Raw genomic sequence first — 18,370 nt, 5'->3', positions numbered from 1 at the left:
CCTGCGACGACGCCGGTACCAATCTGTATTGGCACTCTCCTTTCCCTTGGATTGCATCGATGAAGTGGAGAGGGTAGACTTGTTTCATAGGCAACAGCTGGTCATGCAACTGGTCGCTCTCTTTGCGACTATACAACACGGGAAGCAGCAGTCTATTTGCGAGGCGTAATTTCTTGAGGGGGGGGGTTGCGTCCTGACCTATTTAATCCGGAGTTGGAGTTCCCAAGGCAGCAACCTTACTTTGGCAGCTCCTGCGACGACGCCGGTACCAATCTGTATTGGCACTCTCCTTTCCCTTGGATTGCATCGATGAAGTGGAGAGGGTAGACTTAATTGTTTCATAGGCAACAGCTGGTCATGCAACTGGTCGCTCTCTTTGCGACTATACAACACGGGAAGCAGCAGTCTATTTGCGAGGCGTAATTTCTTGAGGCCAGGATCAAGATTTAGGCAAATGAGAATTACTTGTTTGAAATTCTTTTACACCGTTTATGGAAGAAGACAGCGACTGGTTTCTTCAACAATAACAAACAGACTTTCTACTCGTAACAAGCAAAGCAATTCATCGGCATGACAATAGTTTGACAATGGATTATTTCAGCTGGGGCACATGCGCAGTAGAGTCAATTCGTCGCGGTATTCTTGCTTTTCCGCCATTGCAAAAGCTTTCAAATTTATCGCAAAGAATAGTTTCTGTGATTATTAGAGAACGTTTAATTTGTAAATAAAACATTCACATTGATTTCCGAAGATGAACGCGATTCAAACAGATAAAAGCAGCTTCCTGAACTCTCCGACGATATTTGAAAAAGTTGGGCCAACAACTTCAAAGTGCTTCTCATCAACGCGCGCATGCGTCTGGGGTGACATAGTCCCTTTAACAATCGCTGCTTTCGCAATGGCTGGGCTGAGAAACTTATCCTGCTTGGATTTTTCTGTGCAAGAGAAGGATTAGCACATTTCCATTCGAATTCACACGATGAAAAAACCTTTTATTAGCGACATTTAGATTTGAGTACGAGAACGAGTATAAGTACTGTATTTTTATAACTTTATAGACCCCCATACAGGATAAAAAGCAGTTAATACTCCTAGGTTCTAGACAGGATTTTATCCGAGTTTTATCATTATAATAAAATGATTTAGAAAAACCGTAGCAGTGTGGAAGAATCTAAAACAGGTTGATTAAGTCGGCTTCAAATATAAAATACATAAGTGTCAGTGTAGATGTTACCAAGCGAAACGGTACCATAAATATGACACTACTATATAAAACAAAACATTTACGTCACACAAGGTCATTGCACCTTGAGGACTAAGCCCACGATTTTCAAACTTAACACGTTTCTCTCAAGAACAAAAGAGACAGTGTCCTCAAAATTGGTCATGGTGTGTGATACCGGTTTAGGAAGCAACAAGTATGTGAACTATAAGGTGCTGATTATAATCAGCATAATACTCATCGCATGATAAAGATGTTCTAAGCAACATTCTGCTTGTTTCTCTGCATAATAGAAAGTCACTGTCTTATTTAAAAAGCCCGCATCGATTTAATGTACAGCAGATTGGAAATCACAGTAAGAACAAAAAACGTACGCTAGGAAATACAACCAGGTGGCGCGATTGAAGTTCGCACCACTTGGAAAATGTGACAAGAACGCGAGAAGTAGAAGTAGCAGTACAAAAATTAATATTCTTCAGTTCTCCTGTTTCCCGTATCTGAAGATAAGCCGCTACAGTGTAAGACAAGAACTGCTCTGCCTTCTCTACTATAGAGTATTTAAATTAGACTGTAAACGTATTGTTGTTTTTTTTTTTTCTTGAACCATGCAATGATATCCGCGGGTTCTTGCAGAATTATTATTCAGAGTTGAAGTCAACAAACTAAACTTCTGTTTGTTCCTGGTCGTTGCTGCAAATCACTGCAATAGTTTGTGCTCCTGCAAGCAAAACAAAAGCAACACACTAGAGAGCCATGAAGTACAGTTTAAGGATAATAAAAACTCACGCAGGACCGGGAGGGGTGAGGCAATTTTGTTTACATTTTTAGACATCGTGTGATGTCATCATCCCATATATTTGCGGGCCTCAAAGGAAAAAGTTTTGGACGGAAAAAAAAATATAATCAATCAATCAATCAATCAATCAATCAATCAATCAATTTTGTTTTATGAGGATGGCACTTAACACTCTGTTACGACTGACAAACCTGTGGCCCTCAGATTCCCAATCGAATTGGAATTTAGAAATGTTGGTTTTTGAAGGGAGGGAAACACCATAGTACCCGGAGAAAAACCTCTCGGAGCAAGGACGAGAACCAACAACAAACTCAACCCACATATGACGCTGAGTCCGGGAATCAAATTTGGGCCACATTGGTGGGAGGTGAGTGCTCTCACCACTGTGCCATCCTTGCTCCCCCAATACCATACCATATAGCATACTTGACTGGGCGGGAAGCGAATTAGATGATTTAAATGAACCTAGTTCAGTCTGGTTAGTATAGTCTTATACGTAGCCCTCGTTTTAAAGTGCACCTAACCCCAAACCGAAACCGAGCTAGTAAGGGGCATGGGTCTATTCCTGAATTTACGTCACAAACTGCTTTGCATGCATTTTCACAAAGACTTAATACAATGCGAATCAGTTTGTGACGTAAATTCAGGAATAGACCCATGCCCCTTACTGGCTCGGTCATGGGACAGATGATGGCTAGATTTCGTAACTTTTACAGCCTATAAAAAGTCAAGATTTGGTTATAAAAAGGCGCTAAATAGCGCAATATGTTTCGAACAGGTGAAAAGATTTATTTAAGAGAAAAAAACATTTTGGGGTTAGGTGCACTTTAACATAAATATGAAGTACCATTTCTTGTTGAATCACCGTCATTTTTAGCCTTCCTCCTGTTAGATTTCTTTGTAATGAAAGCGCTTACTATGCCACCAACGACAACAGCAAGAAGAAAGACACACAGCGCTATCACGCATGCCAGAAATATAAGCGATCGGGAGTCGAACACATTGATAGCATCATCGTCAATGCCAGAGGAAAGCTTCTCACTTTCAACAGCCTATAAACGAAATATGAAAGAAACTGTTGTTAATAGGAATTTACATCAACCTCAAAATTTATTAAATGGATAAGGGAGTTAGTTGCTAAAGAAACTGTGGTGCTGCGTCGGTAGGGAGTAGAAACGAATGTTTTGTTTTATCATCAGAGTTCATGCACAAGGTTATTTGGCTACCGTAAAGAGATTCGAGTACTGAATCCCTTTACTCCGTTAAAAAAGTCAAACATTCAAAATTTGAAAATGATGTATTATTCTAGAAAGTGACACAGGCATACTCGGAAAAAAGAAATCCGAGTGCTCCTATCAGGAGTCGAACCTAAGACCTTCCGCTTACTAGTTCGGATGTTCTACCACTGAGATACAGGAGACTTGTGGGAGCTAAGGTCATTAAACGAAGCTCATGGGACAAACATCCTGCATACTGCTAGGACTTGAATGTCGAACGTGTGGTATATGAAAGAAATGTGATGGTATATTTCCAGCCTGGTGAATGAATGAGAATGATGAATATTCTAGAAAGTGACACAGGCATACTCGGAAAAAAGAAATCCGAGTACTCCTATCAGGAGTCGAACCTACGACCTTCCGATTACTAGTTCAGATGCTCTACCACTGAGCTACAGGAGACTCGTGGGAGCTAAGGCCATTAAACTAGGTTCATGGGACAGACATCCTGCATACTGCTAGGATTTGAATGTCGAACGTGTGGTATATGAAAGAAATGTGATGGTATATTTCCAGCCTGGTGAATGAATGAGAATGATGAATATTCTAGAAAGTGACACAGGCATACTCGGAAAAAAGAAATCCGAGTGTTCCTATCAGGAGTCGAACCTAAGACCTTCCGCTTACTAGTTCGAATGCTCTACCACTGAGCTACAGGAGACTCGTGGGAGCTAAGGCCATTAAACTAGGTTCATGGGACAAACATCCTGCATACTGAGCACTCGGATTTCTTTTTTCCGAGTATGCCTGTGTCACTTTCTAGAATAATACATCATTCTCATTCACTCACCAGGCTGGAAATATACCATCACATTTATTTCATATACCACACGTTCGACATTCAAGTCCTAGCAGTATGCAGGATGTTTGTCCCATGAACCTGGTTTAATGGCCTTAGCTCCCACGAGTCTCCTGTAGCTCAGTGGTAGAACATCCGAACTAGTAATCGGAAGGTCTTAGGTTCGACTCCTGATAGGAGCACTCGGATTTCATTTTTCCGAGTATGCCTGTGTCACTTTCTAAAATAATACATCATTCTCATTCATTCACCAGGCTGGAAATTTACCATCACATTTATTTCATTCAAAATTTATTTCACGTTCATTGATTGAGAGACAAAGGACAGGGAAACCAACGCAGATGTCTTTAAACAGGACTAGTTGATACCAAAAAAATACGGATACAGTCAACTATCGCCTTGCGGACACCTCGCTATTACGGACACCCCGATGATACGGACAGCAGCTAAATCCACTGCAAAAATAAATTACAGACGATTGACTGAAATAAATTCATGCTACTACGGACTCTTGCTCAGTCAAGGACACTCAGTCGCGATCCCGAGGGTGTCCGCAATAAAGGGGGTTGTATTTGTATACAATATTCGGGACATTTTCCTTCATACAAGGGCACTCAGTGAGAACATTGAAGCAAAATTTTCAAAATGTTGTTTCCTGCATTCCTTTTATGGAGTTGAAAATACATTTTCTATCCTTACCTCCGTAGCCCTAATGTAATTGCTTGTGATTTTCAGCACGTCGTTATAGCGGAACTTGATCACATTTGACAAACAGTCCGAAATAAGCTCAGTAAACAAATAATTTCTGTAAGCCACACCGAAGGCACGATTGTGCCAGATGAACTTGGCAACGGACAGTTGTTTAGTAGGGTCCTTCGTCTTCATCGACTCGATCCCTGAAAAAAGCTCCTCCATGATTCCGTCGATGCCATCTCCATTTTTCAGCGCATCATACATCTCGTCAGAGTCTTCTAGGGCTATGTGTACAATATGGGAAAATGAAGAATTCTTAAAACTGAATAGCATCATAAACAGCTTCCCGATTTATGAGTCTTTCATATACAGTAAATACCTGCGAGTAAGAACCTGTATTTTTCGAAGTTAGTCTCAACAAGTTCTCATACAAATACTGCTTAACAGAAATGTAGTCTATATAAGTTCATAAACAGGTTCTTATTTTCTTGACAACAAATGTCCTCTCCAGTACAATGTGAAAACAACACGGCACTTTGAAAAGTCCAGCCTCAACAAACAGCTAACTAACTAGCCAGCCTAACAAGTTCTTAAAATTCATGTTCTTACTTTTGGGTTTTCATTACCGCATTTTACCTCCCCTCCACCGCAGCCTCGTTCCCAGAGCCCTGGGAACGCGGTTATCGTTGCCTTTACCGTCGGAGGGTAATGGAAGCGAATGTTTTTTTTTTTTTTTAAATAATTTTCATTCGAGGACGCGCTTGAGCTGATATGAGCTGATATACGAGTCGAGTTGGTTATAATAACCAGATATCCGGCAAGTCCGAGAAGAATAACTGTTTTGGTAAATTTTAAAGCACTCAAATAACCGGAAGATGCAAAGAAAAATTATTTCCGCTCCGAGAACAATACCTGTAAACAACGGTCACATGACTGCTATGCAAATCAAAAGCGGGCCGCGCGATTTGAAGAGTGTTGAACCGATGCCAGCGGCGAAATTGAAGAAGAATGTCAAAGTTTCCTTCAAAATAACTCATATTCGCCATCACAATGTCAACATTGTAACTTTTTCAACAGGGCTGGCCGAAGTGGTTATGGATTTGAACATTACAGTTGTGGAAATGATACTGCTGTCTGCGGACGAGGAAAGATCTGGAAGATTGGCACGCCACGTGAGACAGTGATCTAGTGTTGCTTCGATATATCCTTGATTGCTTTAGAAAATGTTTGGACACTAAGACTGGCAAACCACTTTGAAGAAGGTAAACATTCGGTTTAATTACGATTAATTAATTGACAAGTACGAAAGTTGGGAATGTTGTTAAATATTTTTGAGTATAAGCTTAAGACCCTGTCAAACGGATGCAACATGTACATGTTGATGCAATGTCGTCCAACGTACATTGTTGAATCCAACATGTTGTACTCGCTTTGCCACCATGTTGCATGACGTTGGATGATGTTGAACGAAGTTTGATTTCCATCAAATATAATCTTCTACATCGTTCAACATTTCTTTTGTTCTGAGGTGTGAACAACAATGTTGCATTTGTTTGGCCACCGTGTTTAAAATTGTTGAACGCCCGCATGCCGATTAAAAGGTTGGTTTCCATATGATCGCAGATCGCAATAAGGTCTGCGATTGTCTGCGATCATATGGAAACACACTTTTGCGATCGTCTGCGATCGTCTGTGATCCTGCGATCGCGATCGCAAAAGAACCTCCTGCGATCGTCTGCGATCATCTGCGATCAATTGTGATTATGCAATCATATGGAGAATCCAAAAGGGATGTTTTCGACGGTTTTGGAGCTGACGACGACTTTGCTTCATGACAAACAGAAGAAGTAAGTTTGCTTGCAGCAAAATTCCCTCTTCCACGTTCGCCATGTTGTTTGCTCTTCAGCTTACACGCGCGTGTGTATTTGACATTTCCGCTGACCGAAACGTATGGCTACGGTGTATATGGAAACAGCTAGCCTTCTGCGATTGTTTGCCATCTGCGATCTGCGATCTACGATCGTCTGCGATCATATGGAAGTCAGCCTTAAGCTGACTTTGCGGGTATCTGTATCCATGGCGACGATTTATTGTTTATATTTGCTTCGCGCGTTGCCGCGTGAGTGTTTAAGCTACAGTATGGCGAACAAACAAGCGATCCGCCTTCAAATAGAAAGAAGAATTCTCAGTACAAGAAATTCATCATCATTTTCCATATTTGATCAACTTAAGGATAATGGCTCAGATCCATAGTGCAGGGAACCTATCAATGAGAAATCTAGAAAATCATTATCCAGAGGTACAAATTCATTAATTGGTTTTATTAAAAACTGGATCATTGTATAGTGCAATTGCGGGGATTTGATTGGCTTAGCAGCCATGGTATATGAGGGGGTTATACCATGCCCGAGAAATAGCGACCATTAAATTGTTTTCTGGTTGTTCTTTCAAAGCGAAAGCAGCAAGATCGGGCAATATTTCTTTATTGTTTTTAATAAAACAATTATTCCGCTCGCGCTTGTTGGATATGAGATAATTATAGCATACTGGGTGCTATGCGCCTCGATGCCTATCTACCGTCTCATATCCAAGGCGTGTTCGCGGAATAACTGTTAATCATCAACTGAGTTAAATGAGGTAATTTCGCCACCGTAAAAGAGATTTAAGAGCTGCAGTCAGTTTGAGCGCTAGCTCTTCGTCATATTCAGTCTGACCTTGGGCTAGCACTCGAAACGTGAGCTTTGGAATCCCTCTAGGGTGAAGATTACCTCATCATTTCAGGTGATGAAACTGAATGCTCAGCTTGTACCCTGCGAGCAGAGATTCATTGCAATTGGTTACACAACGTGTCAGTAGGCGATGAGTAAAATAAGATCCTTACTTGTTATGTTGGCTGCCAAGTTGACGGCATCCTGGAATGCAGCACTATCTCTTAGCACACCAATCTGCAATTCCAAGAGACAGGCGCTGAAACTGCATGCTTTATGAATGGGTACATTGACAAAGCAGCAATAAATAAATAAAAAATAAAAAGAGGATGACATTTATCACAGAGACCTGTCACGAATAAATTGTCATTATCATTATCATCATCATCATCATCATCATCACAATTTTAATCACTCCCGTAGTCCCACCCATTGTTGGGAAAATCGGCTTGAAATTATTTTGCAAATAGTTAACACTGTTTTTACCTACATAATCTGTATAGTGACGTCATTCAAAACATTGAGGAATAGGAAGGTTCCCACATCCCCTACAATATCGATTTTACTGTTGTGTACAGAATCCAACTTTGTAAGTAAGATTCGCCCGTTATGATTAATGATCATGTTTGCGACCAGCTTTGAGCGGCAGGAAAAAGGCTTTCTAGTGTTTTTTAGTCTGACCTGTATTCATTGGGTAAGTGGGCTTTGTAAATCGAAGTGTTTTAACTTTTGATCTGATCATCAGGTAGCTTTTTCATAAACCGACCATAGCTCATAGTAGCGAATCATGCTCGCAAAGCCATATGCCATAATCTTTCATCCGCAGCTCAAATAGATGTATTTTATATATTTCACTTCCAACAAAGACATCAAACAGAGTTTAAAAAACAGTTATAAATTAGCTGTGCGCAATAACTAAAAGGTTGATATTTTGTAATTTTTGGGAGGTGCATTTTGAAAAACACAGCGAACCCGTTTTCCCGTAGTAACATCGTATTTCTCTATCCTGACGCTTGTCAAAGCACTGGAGAGAGTAGCAGTCATCACGGAACAAACAGTCACACCGATTATTATCCACAACACAGCAAACAGTCTCGCCAGAGGTGACCTCGGTGCCTTGTCACCATATCTGCATAGACAGAATAATTTGGGGTGAGGTGGAAGCATTAGTTATTCGGAGAAGGGGGTGGGGGGGGGGGGGGTTACAGCTGACCGGCAGGGAGGTGGGGTACTCAACAAGGGTTCGTACCGAGACGGTTCGTGCGGCCGTTCAACCTCTTACCAACTTTATATTCCAAGTTTTTACTTGAGAGAAATTCGCATCTAGCAAAACTTAAAGACTAAAGCGCTGGGTGTGTGATTTTTAATAGATATCAGAGAAAACATCCAACCTCAATTTTTCGGAAAAAAAGACAGAAAAAATAACGAGGAACTGACTAGGCAGTTGGTCAGTACCCAGGCTTAGTCTCACAGGTTAAATTACCGTCCTAAAGAGCCTTGGTGCTTCTCGAACCTTTTACCATCCAGTAGCCTCTTTCTTCTTATTAGCTTAGAAGCTGAGTTCCCTTAAAATGTCTTTCAAATCCGCACCCACTCGTCCATTCTCTACCGCGATAAAGCCGAAAAACTGAAGACGGTATTTTGACCAAGTTTATATAGTTACAAAATGTTTTTTGAGAGTAGCAAAAGGTATCCAAATTGTCTGCGTTTGTTCATGTTTGCCCTCAAGTTAACTATATGTTAACTCGGGTATATTTTATCTAAATAAATATACATGTTAAACTTAACAAGCAGTGCGCTTGCTGGTTTAAAATTATCGTCTCTGTAGGAAAACAAAAAACCGTCATAGCAACGAGATGTTCGCCAGAACAATCTTCATTGTTGCAGACCCTTAAAGTTTCAAGGTTGTTTTCCATCTTATCGGGAGGGGGGAGGGGTGGGGAGACGTGCGCAAAAAACACAGCGTGGGAAACAAGAATAAAATAGCAAAGTTCTAGCAAAGTTCTCGGGCTCTAGTAAAAATTGTATACACATCAGAGGAAAGATTTTCCCGCTAAAATTTAACTACCTTAACTTAAATTTAGCTGAATCAATAAATTGTAACTAGCCTGGAAGGCAAACACTTAAGCTGAGTTTGAAATTTTCGAACCGATTGTATCCTCAAATTTTTTTTCTGCGGTCATCAAAGCCTCATTTCGCGATTGCTGGCTTTCAGCTACAACTACACCAAACAAATATTTGTCGAAAATCGTAAGTCTGCAAAAATCCACTCGGGGAATTCGTTTGAGTGTGCGTGCTTTTTGTTTGCGAGCACAATATGTAATTCCCCCATTTCCACTTCGCTTATATCGAAGATGACTAAAACACGAAAAGGCAGTTATCATAATGTAGATGATTTGACTTACCCCACGGTTGTTATGGTAACGAAAGCCCACCAAAATCCTTCAAAGGCCCCTTGATGAAATGTAGGAGGAAACTGCTTTGAATTGTGTGATGAATCCTACAAAGAATACCAGGGTTTGACTTTTATCAAGAGACTACAAGTGGTTGAACTGTGCTTCGTAATTATATCACGCCTGAAATAAACAAATAATTGATGTTTTGCTCTAGGAACACACGTGGTCTTTTGTTTCAACGCAATACAATTAAGAATTTCATTTGTTTAAATACGGAGTCATGTTTTTCTTGTTCACAAACGCTTTAGGCAAATGTTTATCTCACTAAGACTCATCAAGGAAGTCATAAGCTTAGCTCTGAATCTTTTAAATTCGATAAAGTGGTATTTTTGAGTCCATGGACTAATCATTGTTTCCTCGCTAATTAGTGTAAAAGAATGAAAACTTCATTTAGCTCGTTGTCAAACACCATCATGAAATCGATGATATTTTGTAACAAAATTTTGATACTATGGGTATCAAAGTATTGTTTATTGACAATAAGCTATTTTTATGTCAACATTGGCCATTGTTAACAAACGATTCTTAGCCGATACATCAAGGAGCTAAAGAGCTAAACAAAATCTCTCGTAAGAGTGGTTCAGTCAGCCAGTCAAAAAGAACAGTAATAAAATATATAAAATAACAGAAAGGGCAAGAATTTAAATTTTGACAAATTAATAAATTATTTCAAGAAACCTTGAAACCTCTCCGCGACTTTCCATTTTGCAATTAGTCGCTATCACTATGCACCACTCTAAAATGTGATCGAAGACGTTGTTTCAGGTGGTTAATTTGGATGTCAGAGTCATGTTAAGTCGCATTCAAAGCGAATTAAACTTGGGAACACACTCGAGAAAAAGGAGAAGCCTATAACATTTGAAAATATAAGTGAGGTTCTTGTTAATGTTTTCCTGAAAAAATGAGTACATAGATAAGAATAATGAGGTGACTGAAAACAACGAGGAACAAATGTTGCATTAACATTGTCACGTGGTCATTTGTGCTGTTCGTCGTTTGCCGTAAACGTGATTCTAAATATTTCTATTATATCGTTCGAGCGACAACGAAAGAACACATGGGGAATTTCAAATCCTATCAATTATTTCTCGATATGTTTTCATTGCCTGCAATCTGCGATGATCTCTCGCTGCTTCGATTCTTACCAGGTCTTATTTAGGGGCTGTTTACATGGAAGGAGGAAGATCCTAGCACTAGGAAGATCCTACAAGGCGGATCAACCTAGCGCCATATGTTGTCTGTATTCAGTTTACATGGCAAAAGTTGTACGTGGGACCTTCCTAGAGATAGGATCTTCCTAGCTGAGAGAAAGGAAGATCCTATTACTAGATCCCAGCACCATGCAAACTACCAGTTCGCTCGGAAGATCCTAGCACTAGAGAGAAAAAAGAACAAATATGGCGGCAGCCGAGCGTTCAAGCCGACAATTTGTCCTCTTTTCCTTCTCTACTTGGTAACCAATTTAATTTCTGCATGTAAACCAAACGAAAATTTGATCCACCTTCTACGATCTTCCTTTTAGTAGGATCTTCCTCGCTCCATGTAAACAGCCCCTTAGTATCGTTTGTTTAACCTTTTGACAGTAAATAACCGTTACTTACCAATGCCCATATGAATACACCAGCTACAGAGGACATCAAAAAAGCCAATAACACCACAGGCCAAGTCCCCAAGATAGATTTAAATAGCAATTTCCATTCCGTGGTGGGGGATTGAAAGTGTCTTCGAATAAGCACCACTCCAGGTGAATCTAAGATCTTGATGTACGGCAAGCTTCCTCCGTATTTAACTTCATCGCTGTGTACTGGTATTATCATATCTGCCGCGCCATAGAGAAGATCGCGCTGGAGAGCCCTAAGATTCGATGCCGGTTTCAGATAACGGATTTTCGGAATAACGCGCGACATTCTCTTACAACAACTGCCTATCGCACGAGTGATAATTTCATGAAATATGCCTTTCATAAGCAGTATATTTTCTTCAGACTTGTTTTTAGCCAAGCCGCTGCTTCTGGCATCGTAAACAAAAGGTGCTGATTGAAGCCACGAGATTTTGATTTCATCAGGGCATTGAGTGGGAAACACTAAGCAATCATCCCAAACTTCTCCAGAAGACGCCTCTTCGGTGGTACTCGGTGTAACAGTCGAGTCGATCGTTCGGTTTGTTTCCGTCGTAACATTCGATTTATGCGAGGAATCGTTCATACTGCGCTCTTTGATTGATCTTCTCACGTGTTCCCCGCAACTTGGTGATTCAGTGGTAGGTACAACGTCTTCTTCGAGGTTAAAATCTAGATAAGCATCTAACTGCCCTGCAACTTTGTTATTCTCTCGCAGACTGTATACAAAGAACAACCACGCTATAAAGTAGAACAATGCTGACTCTGCCAGACCCATTTTCATTTCATCATAGGCCAGCTAGCACTGTGAGAGCTGAGATTCTCTACTGAGCGATCAATGCGTGCTATTACAACCTATTGACGGCGACCAAAGGAAGTCTTCAATTGACGTGACTTTAAAAACTAACAATACCTTAAGCTTTAATTGAACTCACAAAGCCCTCAATAAATTAAACAAATGACGCACTTGGAAATGTTTGGAAAAAGTCATGCAACATGTTAGCACAGTTTTTGAGTCTTTCGCTCGCCCCAGTCCGGATATTCGTATTCTCGGCCGTGATTTAAATAACTTCCGCTATTGGTATTGGGAGTTTTCAAGTGAGAGTGGTGAAAATATTTTCTCGTAAGTTTGATTGGTTTTGGCTTCACAACGCGACGAGGCCCGTTTTTTGAAAGTTCCGATGAATGTGCAATGTTTCTAAACCTTTTATTGATTTGGGCAAAGAAAAAAAAAAAAAAAAAGAAAGAGAATCGTTATGATTTCAATTTTAAGAAGACATTGGACAAGTTTGCAATACCACCAATCTCTAGATTACGGAACTTTCCGAATCGTTTGAGAAACGAGCCCATAATTTATTCATGTTGCTGTTTTGAATGTTTAGAGCGATTGCTATGAAATGAGTTGGGAATTTTCCTTAAAAGACGATCTACTCAAACGCGCTACCGCATAATTAAGGTCATCAAATGACTATGATAGCTTGCGTATTCTACTTGCAGCGGTTTCCTCTGGCGCCTTAAAATGCTAACGAACGATCTCACCCCACAGAATAATTGTAAACCGCCATTAGACTATGTGATATGTGCAGTATATAAATACATTACCATAAATTTACATTCACCATTAAGCTATGGAAACGAAGAAAATTCTTTCCAGCATTTATTTCAATCAAATTTTTTCCAACAGTTTTTTTTTTGGCTAATTCTAAAGCATTTTTTTTTTTCAGCCAATCGATTGAAAGAGTTTTGCTCGAGTTGGCTTCTCTAATATCGTTATTTTCCTCAGCTTTGTTTCTTTACGGTGCTGAGAACAATTTTATAATCTTGCGAAGTTTGTTTCAGATGAAGCAGTTGATACTTTTGTGTTGCAGAGTCCATCATTGATGATGCCACGATTTATATATTAAACGGCTGCATTCTAAGAAGTTTACAAAAAATAATTAAGTTGACCAATGAAACAAATTTCATTCTCTTTACAAAAAAGATGGCATTGACGAAGCTGCGAAATTATGGTAACGAAGTAGGCTGTCTCTGCAATCTATCTCGAAGGGCTGAAAAACGCCATTAATAAGATATAAAAAATCCCTGTTTCGCTCACTCAGTTCCGTTTCATCCTCTGTCAGCACCAAGCTCTTTCCGGCGTGGTATCTGTACTCGAACCATCGGTAACCAGTTGTGTGACTCAGGTGCTCGGTCAACACACAATCCTTATTTAGGGTGTCCTGTCAGAAAGGTAACTGCATCATACTAAAACTAACACAAAGACCTAAAACAATTATAATATTAACCCTATCCAGACCGGGCTTCTTTCCGGTCTCCTATGGTCCGTGGAGTGCTGGGCCGACTCCCCTCCCCCCTCCCCCCAACCCCCTCTCCGAAGAGAGATATCTCCAGAATTGCACGCTAATGAGATTCATGACCTGTATGATAGACATCACAAGGTGTCCCCTAACCTTAATTCTCACTAACACACACATAATTCTGTCAAACATGAAGTCATATGAAAACGACAAAAAGGTCTGTTTTATATGAAGTACCCAAATTCAGGGTTAGGTGCATTTCTGGACATAAGTGCCCGAAAACGTTGAGAGATTTGTTAGCACTTGTTCACACTGATTAAGAAAAGTTGTGAACGTTCAACTGAGCCCGCACCCTTTAATAATAATAATAACTACTTATATAGCGCTTATCCAATCCTGTTCTAAGCGCTTTACAAAGATGAAAAGAATTCATATCTGTTTAAAATAATTCGTGAAAGATATTAATATGAATATTAGTATTATATTATTATATTATATTAATATTAATATTAAGATATTAATATCAGCACCAATACTTACAGTTATACCCACTGTGACTACTATGATGCAACACAAAACATTTTTTTTTTTTGCTTTGTTATTCTCCGTTCTTTGTGGGATTTTGTCACTTTATTCTGTAATTTTGACGTTGATTGTTTATAAATTCAATTGAGCAAGGGGTGCAAAAGCCTGATACTCAGGTTAGGGGTACAAACACCTCACCTTACCGTAGTGACAACACTCCTAATTTTTTCATAATAACCCAAAAGCGCTGGTCATTAAAGTCAGCTAGAGCAGCATCCTTAAAACCACGTGAGGTAAGCGAGAAATGAAAACAAAATGCTGAGACACGCAAAAAATAAAATACAGTCTAACCTCTTTATTACGGACACCAAGGGGACAGGGTTAAGTGTCCGCATTATAAAGGTGTCCTTTTTAGAGAGGTAGCCTCTAAAGAGTGTCTGCACTACAGCCATGTTGGAGGACCAAAACAATACAATGATTTTCTTTTGGGAAATATATTCTATTTTTATGCAAACATCTTCTATTGTTTTAGTCCTCCAACATGGCCGCCGTGCACACACTCCATACAGATTTCGGTCTCCAAGGGACCAAGTGAACTGTCGGTAATAGAGAGGTGTCTGTATTAAAGAGGTGTCCGTAAGGAGAGGTTCCACTGTACATTTAGGGAAAAAGAAGTTGATAATATACTTACGGTAGTCTCAAGTCTTCCATGGTCACCTATCGCAATATATTTATTGGAAACGACACCACGGATGGCTTTTATTATTTGCACGTCTTGTTCTTGCTCCTTCCTTTTTACTTCGCGTTTTTCGTCGACTTTCTGCGCTAGTTTGCTTTTGTCTTTTCCTTTTCCTTTTCCTTTGTCTCTCTTTCGCTTTTTTTGCTCGCCTTTTACTCTATCTTCAACTTTGTTTTCTTCTACCTCGTTTTCGTTTACTTGATAAAAAGAGATGACTTCTAGAATGACTGAAAAATAAAGCAAAACTGTATATCTGCCATACCGAAACGTGATGCATCGTAACCATGGCAACGCACCATGGCATACCGTACTATACAATACACCTCTACTGAACCTCCCGACTTGTATTCTCCTCAAGCTCTTTAAAATAAATTGCCAATAACATATTCAACGTAACTTAAAGCAAGCAGAAGAAGCAACGTACATTCTTTCGACGCTGCAATACATTTGTTTAAACACACTCGATGACTTAACACATTTTTGGCACATCCATTTTTGAAATCTTTAATTTTATAAAATTCGCTCCACGTTTGGCTAGATTGTTACCAGTATGTCAGCAGCCCAGTGTTTAAAGGGAAGGGTTCACATTTCAGCTCAAGTGCTTGAATCAAAATGCTTTTTTCTCTTTCATATCAGCTTTATGGCCTTAAAAATCCCACTCACATGTACTTCAGTAATCACATTCTATAATTAGTCCAAGCAAAATGACTGATGACCAAAATTCACAGAAGATTGCTAGTGAATTGTTTGTACTCATATTGTCGATACTAAATTTAGAGTTGACCCGTAGGATTTATTGCGCAGTTGATGTGTTTACAGTTATTTGCATGCGAAATAACGCAATCATATAAAAAAATTACCACCCGAGTTACCTATTCCCTTCGGAATGGTTCATAAACAACGAATTAAATTAATCAGGCTTGGGTCATAGCGAGCAATTTGATTCATGGACATGCGCAGAACCGTGAACCCTTCCATTTAAATACCCAGAGCGTGTCCGAAAGACTCAAGCGATCGATTCCTAGTGGAGAAGATAAATGCTACTCAGCCCATCACATGTTTTTGTCATGTAGGATTTCACTTTCCTGTTTTTCATATCGGCAGACAAAAATAGCTAATTTTTTTATTTTTAAATATATCTTCTTTGAGCCGGCCAAAAATTTTATGTAAACTGGGAAAACCTACGCGGAAGTCGTTATGTCTTCCTTTTGCTTCCGATGGTTCTTGTAGTTTAGAGTTTTTTAGAGAACCAGTTACGTTTTATATCAGTTGTATTTACATTTAATCTCATGAACTAACATCGTGAGATGAATATTTTGAAGTAAAATGTTTTAAGCAATAAAATTTTGTTAACAGTTCGCAGTACGAGATAAAACGTCAAAAACTTAACGGGCTAGATTAATCTACGAAATGAACCCGTCCACCTTTGTTAACGAACTTTGGGCTAACAGTATTGGTGGAAAAAACACCGTTGTCCCGCATTTTTGACGTTATACATCAAACACGAGAAAAAGTGTGTTCAGAAAACGAGACAATGGATTTTGTTTCAAAATAGGATGAAACAGTCTTTAGAGAAATTAAAAGCAAACGTTCATCAAATTTTATGACAATTAAGATCATGAATTATGAATCAGTTTGAGAAATACTGAGTGATGTCTTTCTTTCTTCATGACAACGTTTAAAATTTTCTGTTTTAGCTTCTTCTTTTTTTAATGCTACTTACTGTATGCATCATCTTGATCTTCATCGGGATTGATAATAATTCCTTGAACTTCGTCTTCGGTGACTCGAAGGAATGCACCGTTACGACAAAACAACAGAGTTTGTGCAGAACATTTTCTTACCAAACCATCCATGTTTTGTCTTACTTGTCTGTAATTCGACTTGTTTTGGGCCCTGAAGTGTCTCCAAGATGAATTTCTTTTGTAAATTCGGTTCCATCAATGGTTTCGTGAAAACAATCACACCGGCAAAAATTTTCTACTGCCAAAACTACAAGGCTATTTTTAAACTATATATTTTACATCATACCGATTGTATACACGAGCCGGTATTTTCTTCTCCGTCGCTTCCGCTGAACTGATATTGGGGCGGGCAGCACTAGATTTAGCTGACTTTTGCAGAGGTTCTCTAGGCTTGCCACAACAATATCCGAAGCAATGGCCAATTTTTTCGCCAAAATTTTCAGTACTGATTGATCTCGATATGACAATAGTTTGACCCCAATATTGCTATTTCTGCAAGAGAAAATAATTTTCTCCTTATTCAAATGTAGAGCTAAAAGTAGAAACAATTTCTTGTACCTTTAAAAAAGAATCGCTACAGGATAGGGTAAGCTTAAGACAATCAAACAGAATTTAAAGGGATCTATCCCGTTTTAAGCCGTTAACTAAGAAAAAATAAACGGTGGAGTATATAGACAAAAATTACTTTCGAAAGAACGATACACATTTGTGCTAAAACGGATTGTAGCATTTGCGTACAATCAGATCAGCAGTCTATACCTGGCGCATGCGCATTTGTACATCCGCCAATTTGTGTGTGTTCAATGAACTATTCACGGATCATCCTGTAATTTTGCAATCAAGGCTTAATAATTTATAATGAAATTGAGCTTCTTTCGAGCCCCCGAGCTTTTTCTCTTTCGACGTCTGCCGATTTGATGGATTTTGGCGACTTTTGGTTGTTGTCAAAGAACAATAAATTTCAGTATTGTTAAAAACAATTCAATTCTGACTAGTGATAAATTTGGCTGTTACATTGAAAATTGTAGTCTAGAACTAATGCATCTTGTATAATGCATGGTGAATGCATGGTGAAATTTGGTACCAAAAATCATCGAGACCGAATATAAGAGAAAGGTTGAAGTGTAAAGTTATTTACGCGGTCTTCCTTTCATTTGTGACAGATGCATCTTGTGACAGAAGATCAGCTTGTAGATTCATTTTCTTATTTCCTGACTGAATATCTTATGCATTGGCTTGTTACTTCCATATTGTAAGCTGCTTGGAAAAAACAGACCCCTGATCGTAGGTTAATTGTAAGTTGGTGATTATGTCATCCGCCCATTCAAAACCTGCGGGGGATGCTAGATACACGTCCCAAAATTTATCTGTTAAAATTAACGTTGTCCCATGTAATCTCGACTCCCATCTTTATCAGGAGTGAGCTTTGTCTACGTCGACCGCAATTAAAACCAAGGTGTAACTCAAGCAATGCCACGAAACAACCCCAATGTCG

The 18,370-nt window shown here is 39.3% G+C and overlaps 3 protein-coding genes across 3 annotated transcripts in view; all 3 read right to left on the bottom strand.

Moving 5' to 3' along the window:
• LOC146485444 (extracellular calcium-sensing receptor-like) overlaps window positions 1-18,370 on the bottom strand; it is a 175,686-nt gene that overhangs the window by 83,627 nt on the left and 73,689 nt on the right. The gene's annotated exons all lie outside the window — the stretch shown is intronic.
• Window positions 976-12,544, bottom strand: LOC146485452 (uncharacterized). The gene is made up of 7 exons (XM_085103288.1): window positions 11,553-12,544; window positions 9,901-9,995; window positions 8,468-8,624; window positions 7,669-7,732; window positions 4,794-5,071; window positions 2,866-3,070; window positions 976-1,940 (listed from the first exon to the last, which is right to left on the bottom strand). Exons 1-7 carry the CDS (start codon window positions 12,351-12,353, stop codon window positions 1,885-1,887), a joined length of 1,656 nt encoding a protein of 551 aa, XP_084959414.1. The 5' UTR covers window positions 12,354-12,544; the 3' UTR covers window positions 976-1,884.
• On the bottom strand, window positions 13,223-17,834 carry LOC146485451 (uncharacterized). The gene is made up of 3 exons (XM_085103287.1): window positions 16,854-17,834; window positions 15,083-15,357; window positions 13,223-13,788 (listed from the first exon to the last, which is right to left on the bottom strand). Exons 1-3 carry the CDS (start codon window positions 16,984-16,986, stop codon window positions 13,540-13,542), a joined length of 657 nt encoding a protein of 218 aa, XP_084959413.1. The 5' UTR covers window positions 16,987-17,834; the 3' UTR covers window positions 13,223-13,539.

Source organism: Pavona decussata, unplaced genomic scaffold (assembly GCF_977016875.1).
Source record: "Pavona decussata unplaced genomic scaffold, jaPavDecu1.1 SCAFFOLD_26, whole genome shotgun sequence".
NCBI lineage: Eukaryota > Metazoa > Cnidaria > Anthozoa > Scleractinia > Agariciidae > Pavona > Pavona decussata.
This window is presented reverse-complemented; position numbering and strand designations above follow the sequence as displayed.